Source organism: Erythrolamprus reginae, chromosome 1, assembly GCF_031021105.1.
Source record: "Erythrolamprus reginae isolate rEryReg1 chromosome 1, rEryReg1.hap1, whole genome shotgun sequence".
Lineage (NCBI taxonomy): Eukaryota > Metazoa > Chordata > Lepidosauria > Squamata > Dipsadidae > Erythrolamprus > Erythrolamprus reginae.
This window is the reverse complement of record NC_091950.1, coordinates 296,953,206-296,964,706: the sequence shown is the minus strand read 5'-3', so window position 1 is coordinate 296,964,706 and position 11,501 is coordinate 296,953,206. Positions and strand designations below refer to the sequence as shown.

At 39.0% G+C, this 11,501-nt stretch overlaps 1 protein-coding gene across 3 annotated transcripts in view; it reads right to left on the bottom strand.

Moving 5' to 3' along the window:
- Positions 1-1,113: 1,113 nt before the first annotated feature.
- CRYBG1 (crystallin beta-gamma domain containing 1) overlaps positions 1,114-11,501 on the bottom strand; it is a 155,260-nt gene continuing 144,872 nt past the window's right edge. For all 3 annotated transcript variants that reach the window (XM_070733293.1, XM_070733292.1, XM_070733294.1), the window contains 2 exons: positions 9,385-9,547; positions 1,114-3,346 (listed from right to left, as the gene is read on the bottom strand). In XM_070733293.1, coding sequence (XP_070589394.1) covers positions 3,258-3,346; positions 9,385-9,547 — 252 coding nt within the window. In that variant the 3' untranslated portion in view covers positions 1,114-3,257. The remainder of the gene's footprint in view (positions 3,347-9,384; positions 9,548-11,501) is intronic.

The following is an 11,501-nucleotide window of genomic DNA, read 5'->3' as shown; positions in this document are numbered from 1 at the left end:
GTTTCTGTTTCTTTGTAAGAAATATTACTTTCTTTAGAAATTCCTGCGCTACAAACATTCTGTTAGCCATTTGTAAGAATTCCTACTTCACAACATGAACTTTGGAAGTATATTACTTTCATATTAGCCTTTTAACATTTTCCAAATGAAACTCATGTTTTTTATGTAGTTCCTTATTGTTATTCAAGAATAGTGGGGAGTGGGGAGAGAAATTTTTTAAAATGATTCTTTATCATGCATTAGTATAAAGTTGTAGTGGAACTTTAGAAATTATTTAGCAATGGCTGCATTGGATCAGAGTTATATGTGGTTGAAAATGTTGATAGCTTTAGATATAGTTATAATTTAGGTATACCCTGTTTCCCCGAAAATAAGTCACCCCCCCAAAAGTAAGACATAGGAGAGGTTTCGTAGAATTGCCTAATATAAGGCATCCCCCAAAAGACGTAGGAGACGTTTCGTTTCGCAGCATTCCCGAACAGAACATATATAACATATATTTGAAGAAAGTATAATTTTTGTATATGGAAATAATGGTATGGTAGTAGTAAGGAATTCTTGATAGGATTCAGTTTGTCTGGTTATGCTGGTTTATGATTACAACTACTTTATAGTATATAATAAATGTTCTTTTTTTGTTGTTCAGCAATAAATGTGAATTCTTCTTCACTGAAAAAAAAATAAGACATCTCCTGAAAATAAGACGTAGCACATCTTTGGGAGCAAAAATTAATATAAGACGCTGTCTTATTTTCGGGGAAACAGGGTATTAGTCTACTGGTTCTATGAATATTAGTTACCCTTGCAGGGTGGCAATGTGTACATATACACAGGCAAATATATGTTTGGATTGGTTGGTCTATCTGTTGATCTAATCATTGGTGGATTTCTATTCAGATAGTTTACGTGGGTGTAAATACAGTGATGGTTATCCACGATAATTAAAATATGCTTTGTCATCTGAACCATGGATTCTGTATCTCTAATCAATATTGTCATTACCACATTATACTTACCTTTAGAGCAAATGGCTGAAATTCTGCATAGCAGCAATTGCTACACTGGCGTTTCCTGACCATTTTGTCAGAATTCTTGTTTGTACAACAAAACAGATTCCATCTGAGTAATATTTATTTGTAAAATACATGTGTTTATACAAGGGTTTGGACACAAAGACATTTTCTGCAAAGACCACAACCTAAAATATTTTCTTTTATCAAGGATAGATAAGCAGCAGTTTCAAAATGTTACCAGAAAAATATAGCAGCTATGTGAGTGTTGCAAACAGTTATACAGCAGATTGGGGTCAAAGTAAACCTTGTAACATTTGGATTGAGTATTATAATATCCCAGTAAACAGTGGCAAATTAACACAATACTGGTTTCCAAACAAACCAGTGCAGCACTGTTAAATCCTTATAGTTTTTCATGACATTTGCCTGAGCAGCCTAAGGGCATTGCTAGTTATGACTTCAGATCTGTGTGGGAAGCTAATTGAGCCCCTACTGATTTCTCAGTGTGGCATAGCCAGGCGCTTTCCAATGCACCAGCCATGGCTACCTCCTGTTGCTGTGGCAGGGTTTTATGCGGTATTATCAATTGTGTGTGTAGAGGGGGCAGGGAAGGACACTCAGCTTGCTGCATGGGCTTCAAGCAACATTTGGCAATGCTCCAAGATAGTTGTTGGCAATGTTGCTTTTCAAGTAGTTTGTGTACATGGAGAAATAATAGATCTGGGAAGAACTGGGAGGGCTATTGATGCAGGAGTTATTTTATTTCTAATTTCTCTTGTAAAATGCAGCAGCTGGATTAGACATTCTGAAGATACAGGGATTTATTCGCAGTGTTTTCCATTCAGTAGTATGATGTGATAGCTTTGTCATTAGTGATAATATAACAAATATTTTTGGTGGATATTTTTTTTAACCTGCCAGAACTTCAACATTTTGAAATTCAGCAGTTACATATAAAAATATCTTAAAAGTAGGGTTTGTTTTATTGTAGAAACAAACTGTGCCCAAGTAAATCCAGCTTTAACATTAAATGTTAAAGTAAGAAACTACTTGGTATTCTGATATTCAGATTAGTTTTTTCTGAATTCAAACTTTGAGACCTCATTTTCATGTTGATGATCAGTATAGTATTAGAGAAATGTGAATGCAAATAAGGGGGTACAAAGCAGGAAAAACTGAATGGTGAATATTGAAATTACCTGAATACAGAATCAGAAATATAAAACTTACGTGTAATACACGTTGTGCGTTTCATCAGAGAAGGCTTAAAGCAAAGATATAGGAAAACATTTCTTAATGCAGTTCATTAAAAAGCAAGAACTGTTGTGCTATGGAAGTCACATATAGCTTGTTACACAATTTAAAGTAACTTATTTTAGAATAGAGAAACAGTAAACTTACCATGTACAGAGTTAGTAAGTGCAAATTGTGTAAAATAAGGCAGCCACGCAGATAACTGACATTTTTAACAGATGAAAAACTCAGCAACAAATGTTTGTTGGGCACTAAAGCATTCATCTGTCACAATTTCATTTATTTTAATATCATCTGAAATGATTTAGATTTTTTACATAAATATCTAATTCATTTTTTTGATGACGTTGAACTAGTTAGCAATGTGTTTTCACTAGAAAATATTTCAGTGCAATAGTAAATTAAGTTTTAGCTCTAAACCTGGAGCACCAAAACATTAAAAGTTTACTTGTATATTTATAATTGCACATTAAAATGTTAGTAGCCTTAGTAATATAAAATAGCTGCTTGTGATGCATGTTTCTAATAAGAAAAGGTCAGAAAAGTCTAAGACTATTTCCTTTCAACCCAGAATATTTATACCATATACTCATATACAATTTCATTTGTGGCAAAGGAAAGTATGGCTGAGCTTGCCAAGCCTGTCATCTTCTTTGCGTCCTACCCAAAGAGTTGGAAAAGAGAATCTGAGACAGGGAGTCCATTCTAGGCATATTACAGCTCCATATTTAGTAACTTCCTCACTTCTGGCTTGGTCTGCCTCTTTGCAGAGCATGGAGGGCAGTGGACTTGAGCAAAAGAGTGAAACAAGGCAAAGTTAACAAACATAATAGAAATTAGGTGACATGACATCCATATAAGGAGTACTTTACTCTTGGATGCAGTGATGGAGTTAGCATATTACAATTCTTGTTTCTTCAAATGACAAGCTGGTTGAAAAACCACCGTTTGTCTAATTGACTACTCAATTTTTGCATCTCAATCCGCCTTTTAAATAATCAGTGGCTCCCAGTACTGGGTTGATCTGTCTTCACTGGCTGTGCTGAGAATCAGGTGGTCTTGATCATATAGTTTTCCCCCTAAAAGAAAAAAAATAGTTTTAATTTAGTCATATTATTATGATTTATCTTTGGATTGAACGTTTTAGATATCTTAAAACTTCTACTCCTATTTCTATATTTGTTCCCTTTTCCTATGATGATAATTTTGCCTTCACTGTATTTAGTCTTCTGAGTCGCTGTCATATGTTTTTTGCATTCATCTTGTTTTGCAAAGGTATTTCAAAAACACATTAGCAATAGCAGTAGCATACAGACTTATATACCACTTCACAGTGCTTTTAAGCGGTTTACAGAGAATCAGCATATTGCCCCCAACAATCTGGGTCGTTATTTTACCGACCTTGGAAGGATGGAAAGCTGAGTCAACCTTGAGCCTACTGAGATTCGATCTGCCAAACTGCTGGCAGTCGGTGATCAGCAGAAGTAGCTTGCGCTACTGCACTCTAACCACTGTACCACTGAGGCTCTTTTTTTACATCATGCAATTATATTATAACCCAACAAATGATTTATATGTAGTCTTTGACTTATGACCACAATAGAACCCAACATTTTTGTTGTTAAGCAGGACAATTGTTGAAGAAATTTTGCCCTTTCTTTACCAACTGTATCACTGTAGTTGTTAAGATGGTAACAGAGTTGTTAAGTGAATCTGGCTTCCAATTGTCTCTGCTTGTCAAAAATTCACAAAAGGTGATTGCATGACCCTCAGGACACTGCAACTGTCATAAACCAGTTTCCAAGCATCCAAATTTTGATCACGTGACTATGGGATGCTTCAATAATTGTGTGAAAAATAGCCATACATTTTTCAGGGTCACTGTAACTCCAAACCAGGGGTGAATTCCATTTATTTTCACCACTGGTCCGCATTGCATGCCTCCCCTTGTGAAATTTCGCTTTTGTGCATGCTCAGTAGCAGGAATGGACCCAAAACACAGCTGAGGAGCCAATCAGCTGTGCTTCAGGCAAAGAAATAAAGGTCAGTATTAACCCACGGGTGTGCGGGAGGGCCCTTTTTCAAGCAGCAGGAGAAGCAATCCAAATGGAAAAATTAGCAAAATAAAACTTTTTACAAGATGGTGGTACCCATGGACTGGCACCGACCAAATTGGATCCATGACAGCACCAGTGGGTCGTTACAGATTCAGGCGATCCAGTCTGAACTGGGAGGATCCTAGCCCTGCACCAAACAATCACTAAATGAATAGTTGTAGGTAACTACCTGTACAAGTGCTTATTTATCAATCAAATATTTTAGCTTTAATTGGGAAGGCCTTCAAATGTAGAAAAAAGATTTAGAATCAGAGGAATATCATTTCTCAGTACTAAATATATACAGTGGTACCTCAAGATACGAACCCCTCGTCTTACGAACAACTCGTGATACGAACCCGGGGTTCAGAAAAATTTTGCCTCTTCTTACGAACTTTTTTCGAGTTACGAACCGGCGTTCGGGAGGCTGCTGGGAAGCCCCCCGGCTGTTTTAAAAGTTGATAGCCGGGCGGCAGGGCTTTCCAGCAGCCTCCCGAACGCCGGTTTGTAACTCGAAAAAAGTTCGTAAGAAGAGGCAAAATTTTTCTGAACCCCGGGTTCGGTTCGGGAGGTTGCTGGGAAGCCCCCAGCCCGGCTGTGACCTTTTAAAACAGCCGCGCGGCTTCCCAGCTGTCTCCGAACGCTGAACGCGGAAGTTCGGGTTTGGCCTTCGGCTTCGGGAAGCTGCTGGGAAGCCGCACGGCTGTTTTAAAAGGTCACAGCCGGGCTGGGGGGCTTCCCAGCAACCTCCCGAACCCCAAACTTTTGCTGAACTTCCGGGTTCGGGGTTTGGGGGGGTGCTGGGAAGCCCCCCAGCCCGGCTGTCACCTTTTAAAACAGCCGCGCAACTTCCCAGCAGTCTCTGAACACCGAACGCGGAAGTTCGGGTTTGGCGTTCGGCTTCGGGAGACAGCTGGGAAGCCGCGCAGCTGTTTTAAAAGGTCACAGCCGGGCTGGGGGGCTTCCCAGCACCCCCCCGAACCCCGAACTTTTGCCGAACCTCCGGGTTTGGAGTTCGGGGGGGTGCTGGGAAGCCCCCCAGCCCGGCTGTGACCTTTTAAAACAGCCGCGCGGCTTCCCAGCAGTCTCTGAACGCCGAACGCGGAAGTTCGGGTTTGGCGTTCGGCTTCGGGAGACAGCTGGGAAGCCTCACGGCTGTTTTAAAAGGTCACAGCCGGGCTGGGGGGCTTCCCAGCACCCCCCCGAACCCCAAACTTTTGCCGAACTTCCGGGTTCGGGGTTCAGGGGGTGCTGGGAAGCCCCCCAGCCCGGCTGTGACCTTTTAAAACAGCCGCGCGGCTTCCCAGCTGTCTCCAAACGCCGAATGCGGAAGTTCGGGTTTGGCGTCCGGCGTCCGGGAGGTCGCTAAGAAGCCCCCAGGCTGTTTTAAAAGGTGACAGCCGGGCAGCAGCGGGTTTTTTGCGGTTTTTTTTTTTTTGGTTGCACGGATTAATTGACTTTACATTGTTTCCTATGGGAAACAATGTTTCGTCTTACGAACCTTTCGTCTTACGAACCTCCCCCTGGAACCAATTAGGTTCGTAAGACGAGGTATGACTGTACTGCTCAAAAAAAATAAAGGGAACACTCAAATAACACATCCTAGATCTGAATGAATGAAATATTCTCATTGAATACTTTGTTCTGTACAAAGTTGAATGGGCACAACATGTGAAATTGATTGTCAATCAGTGTTGTTTCCTAAGTGGACAGTTTGATTTCACAGAAGTTTGCTTTACTTGGAGTTATATTGTGTTGTTTAAGTGTTCCCATTATTTTTTTGAGCAGAGTAGTTACTTCTAGATGTGGATCAAAAGAACTACTGGAATTGTGTGTATATATAAAATATTATTTTGTAACAAATTTTTGGTATACCTTTTTATCTTCTCTCTATTACTATCTCAGGCAGTTTCTAACTGAAATCTTGGCCAGATTCCCAAATATCTTTAGTTTCATCAAACTAACTTTATAGTCTTTCTAGATTACAGTACACACTTCAAATCATGGTTGAAGTGACACAAATATTTGCCAGTTTTAATTATCTATGATGTGAAAATGTTTTTCTTACAAATGTTTTCTGATTTGGAGAATCAGTGAGTTAATTCTGCATATTTTTGCATCCACGAACAAGGGTGGGGATTGTTTTTTCTGCAGCTGGAAATAAAGATGTGTGCCATCTGGCTTGTACTTGCAAGACAGATGGTAAAAGTACCTTATGGTTGAAAACAAACTCATTCCTTACATATTAAACATATAGAAGCTTCAGAAGCATTTTGGTGTATCTCGGGGGAAGCATATAAAGAAAATTCTTATTGATGCTATTTATTAAAAATTCCCCACAAGCTTATCTGTAAAAATTTAATTGGCATTAAATTTTGGTTATGGATAAATGCATAAAAGTATGAGGTATAAAATGAAGTGTCTTGGAATAGTTCCATTTAATTGTTTCATGAAATACTAATGATAGTTTTATTTATTTTTATATTTCTAACCTGCCCATCTCCCTAAGTATATAAAACTTTTTAAAGTATTGTTATGCAGATTAGTTTTATGAAACATAGCTAGTTCTTGCACTCTTATATGTAACCACCTGGGCCTAAAAACCATGAAACTGATGGATTTATTCTGAATAGATACACCCAGGATCATGCAGTTATTGTTACATCTTGTGTCCTCTAGAGGGCACACTTACATTATGAGCTGTAAACTTGTACACTAACTAGGATACAGGGTGCCTTCCAAAAGTAATGCAATTATTTTTTTTAAAGTAATTTATTGAACAGATTTGCACAAACACTTAACATTCTTCAAAGTACTTTCCTTGGGCCTCTACACATTTTTCCCAGTGACTTCCATGACCGGTATGTGCCCTGAAAGCTGTCTTTGGGGACCTCTCACAAGGTCTTCATAACGGCTGATTAGGTCACTTCTATGGACGAAAAACGGGTTCCTTTCAGGGCTGCCTTAATCCGAGGGAACAAAAAGAAGTCTACTGGGACGACATCAGGACTGTAGGGGGGATGGGGCATCGTTGGCACCTGGTGTTTGGCCAGGAACTCGTGGACTCGTAGCATGTTGTGGCAAGGTGCCTTGTGATGGAGTTGCCAGGTAGTGGAGATGTCTTTTCTTGTCCTGATGACCCTTTTTAGGAGTCTTTCCAGCACATCCACTTAGTAGGCAGCGTTAACTGTCTGTCCTTGAGGAACAAACTCCTTATGGACCACTCCTTTACTGTTGAAAAAGACAATGAGCATTGTTTTCACTTTTGATTGCTCATTCTTGCCTTTTTGGGCTTGGGGGACGGATCAGTGTGCCACTCAGAGCTTTGGCATTTTGTTTCTGGGTTGTATTAAAAAATCCAGGTTTCACCACCAGTGATGACGTCCAAATAACCAGGTTCAATTTCTATACATTGCAAAAGTTCACTTGAAATTTCCATTCCATTTTTTTCGTGACATGGTTGGCGCGCAGAAGTTTACAATAACTGATGTCCTGCTGCTTCCACAGCTTGGAGAGCACTGAGACCGGTTTCGTGGCAAAGCTTAGCGTTCCCCCCACCTACTCCAAGTGCTTCAGTCCCACTCCGAACAATAGGAGCGGCGCTGGAAATTCAATTGCATTACTTTTGGAACACACTCTGTATGAACTGATGTCTGTTAAGGTGTGTCTTTAAACTTTTATGAGTCACTGTATATCATGCCTTTTTAAATTAATAACAAAAGCAGCAATGTAGACAGGAGTTTTAATACAAATAACAAATCATACATTTATTCCTGAATCACTGAATGATTTTTGTACTTCCACATCTATTCCAATATTCAAATGAATCAGACTTGCTATAAGATAAACTTGTTCACCTCTAGCAATAGGTATTGTTTCTCAAGAGTCCTTGAGAGATCTCATGTAAATTATGATTACAGGATTATCACTTGATTCCTTACAGTCATTGACTTGTAATACATTGCAAAATGAAAACTTCATCAGTTTGCGTCAGGTATAAAGGTTCAAAGGATGCACCTTTAGAAGCTATTTCTTTATTGCAATTTTGCAATTTGTGTGCCATCAAGACAGAAAGTCAACAAAAAGTAATAGTGCACTTTATTTTAGAACAGTGTTGGAGAAAACATTTTTGGTTCATGTGCCAAAAGGTGTGGGTGTGCCAGCATGCATACATGCACCATACCCCTTCCTGCCCCTGCATGCACAGCCCCCTGTGCTGCCCACCGCCCATGCGCACAGGTCCTTCTGAAGCCTGGTAGGTGACATTTTTTTTTTCCAAATGGGCAAACTGGAAGTTTGGGAAACATACTTTCAGTTTGCTGTTGTGCTATTTTTTGCACTCCAGGGCTTCAAGAAGCTTCCCTGAACCCTCTGGAGTACAAAAAACAGCACAACAGAAAACCGGACGTACATTTCCCCAAACTTTTAGTTTGTCTGTTGGGCAATTTTTTTTGCTTCCAGGGCTTCAGGGCAAAACGGCCTTTCCAAGGGCCGAAAATCAACTGGCCAGTACGCACATGTGCGCTGGAGTTGAAGCATGGCAAAATCTCGCATGCCCTCTGACATGGCTCCGGGTGTCACCATGGCACACGTGCCATAGGTTCACCATCACGGTTTTAGAACATTCTCTTGGACTTCACAAAATATTAATTAAACACTTCCCTTTAGTCAAGCACTGGGTGTGTTTTTTTCCCCTTTGAATCCATTATAGTTTTATTTTTGTTTTTGAAATTGCTGATTAAAAAAAAATTACTCCAATAATTAAACTAATTATTATTAGTTTAATGATAATTCATATTATTCATATTCATACTAATTCATTATTCATAAATAATTCTAGGTGACTGAATTATTCTAACTACTCTTCTGTTATTATTTGAACACCGGATGATAAATGGAGCTTTATCATAACTGGTTACATGAAATAATATGAAGAACTTATTATATTTGCTATTTACCAGATGAAAATTAATTTTCATTCATTAAATAAAGTTCATAACGCAGCAATAAAAAGTCCTTACCTTTAATATCCAATACTAAATTTGGTTTCATTTTGCTGTAAATCTTGCCATCAGGATTAAATCTCCAGTTTTGCTTTTCATCATTCTGCTGAAGGGCCAGGCCCAGCTTTGTACCAGGGGTTATCAAATTTCCTACAATCGTTAAGCAGACGTCTTCTGCCCCCTGTGCAAGGAAACAGCATCGGTTAGAGCCCAGCTTACACTATCACTCAAGTAACTGGTCACATGCTTGGATAAAAAGTAGATATTTCTGAGGAGTCCTTGGTGCTCAATGAGCTGTGCTGTTTTCCTACAGATGTTTCATTACCCAAACTAGAATAGAATAGAATTTTATTGGCCAGGTGTGATTGGACACACAAGGGATTTGTCTTGGTGCATATGCTCTCAGGGTACATAAAAGAAAGATACATTTGTCAAGAATCATGTGGTACAACACTTAATGATTGTCATAGGGGTCAAATAAGCAATGAAGAAACAATCAATATTAATAAAAATCTTAGGATACAAGCAACAAGTTACAGTCATATAGTCCTAAGGAAAAGGATGATAGGAATGATGAGAAAAACTAGTAGAATAGAAGTGCAGATTTAGTTATAAGTCTGACAGTGTTGAGGGAATTATTTGTTTAGTAGAGTGATGGCGTTTGGGGTAAAAACTGTTCTTGTGTCTAGTTGTCTTGGTGTGCAGTGCTCTGTAGCGGCGTTTTGAGGGTAGGAGTTGAAACAATTTATGTCCAGGATGCGAGGGGTCAGTAAATATTTTCCCCACCGTCTTTTTGACTCTTGCAGAATACAGGTCCTCAATGGAAGGCAGGTTGGCAGCAATTGTTTTTTCTGCAGTTCTGACTATGTAACATCCTCAGTGCTGGTCCTGATAATCCCGACTAGCATTGGTGGTGTTATCTAGTTTGGATAATGAAATGTCTGCAAGGAAAGAACCAAGCTCAGAGAGCACCAAGAACCCCTCACGTCAACCCTGAGCTACATATATTCTCTTTTATTAGCAGACATTTTTATTTACTACTTGGACATTTATTCATGCCAACATGGTTCTTAATACGGTGTTTCAGATTCCATCGTTATTTAAATAAAGAAAATCCTTCTAGATTGCTGCAAACACTCAATGCTTTAAAAACATAATGTTCGGTTACGTGAAATTCAGGTTATGACATATCATATTTACAGTTCAGTTAATATAAACCAATTGAAGCTGCTTAGCATCATCTACTAAACAAACACTGTCAAACTTTTTACTAAGTTTGCATTTATATTTCTACTAGTTTTTTCTCATCATTCCTATCACCCATTTGCTCCCACTAAGGACTGTATGACTGTAACTTGTTGCTTGTATCCTAAGATTTTTATTAATATTGATTGTTTCTTCATTGCTTATTTGACCCCTATGACAATCGTTAAGTGTTGTACCACATGATTCTTGACAAATCTATATTTTCTTTTATGTGCACTGAGAGCATATGCAACAAGGCAAATTCCTTGGCCAATAAAGAATTATTTTCTATTCTTTTCTATTCTATTCTATTCTATCCCATCCCACCCCACCCTACGCTACCTTACCCTATCCTATTCTATTTCGCAAGCCTTAGCTTCTTTTTAAAGCTATGGTTTTGGAGCTACTATAATGAGGTCTAGTCTTATCAAAAAACCTGTTTTTGTTCTCAGTGGCCTCCTCTTCTTTTAATAGGAGATCCTGTGAGGTTGTGTTTTAATACTAAGGAAAGGCTTCTTCCCAGTCCTGCCAAAGATTGGTTGCAAGAATTCCAGCACGAATATGCTCAAATGTAGAGAAATCAAAGCCACGTGACAGATGTTACCAAATATCGGAAAGGAAAACACTGAAAACCCTTTTATGTTATTTTAGGTGGGGCATTAAAATGAACACCTTCACTTTTTTAGTCTGTTGTGAGCTACAGTTTCTCATCTTCTCGTGTTCAAACATGTTCTTGAAAAGGAGGAACCCTTTCCACTCTGACACAGGTTCACAGGATGATAATATAGTTGAGAAATCTCTCCTTTTGGAAGGATGCTTTGGGAGGTGTTGCCCAACTGTAAACAAGAGATCAACATATAGCTTGCCACTTGGCTGTCTTCACTGGATTT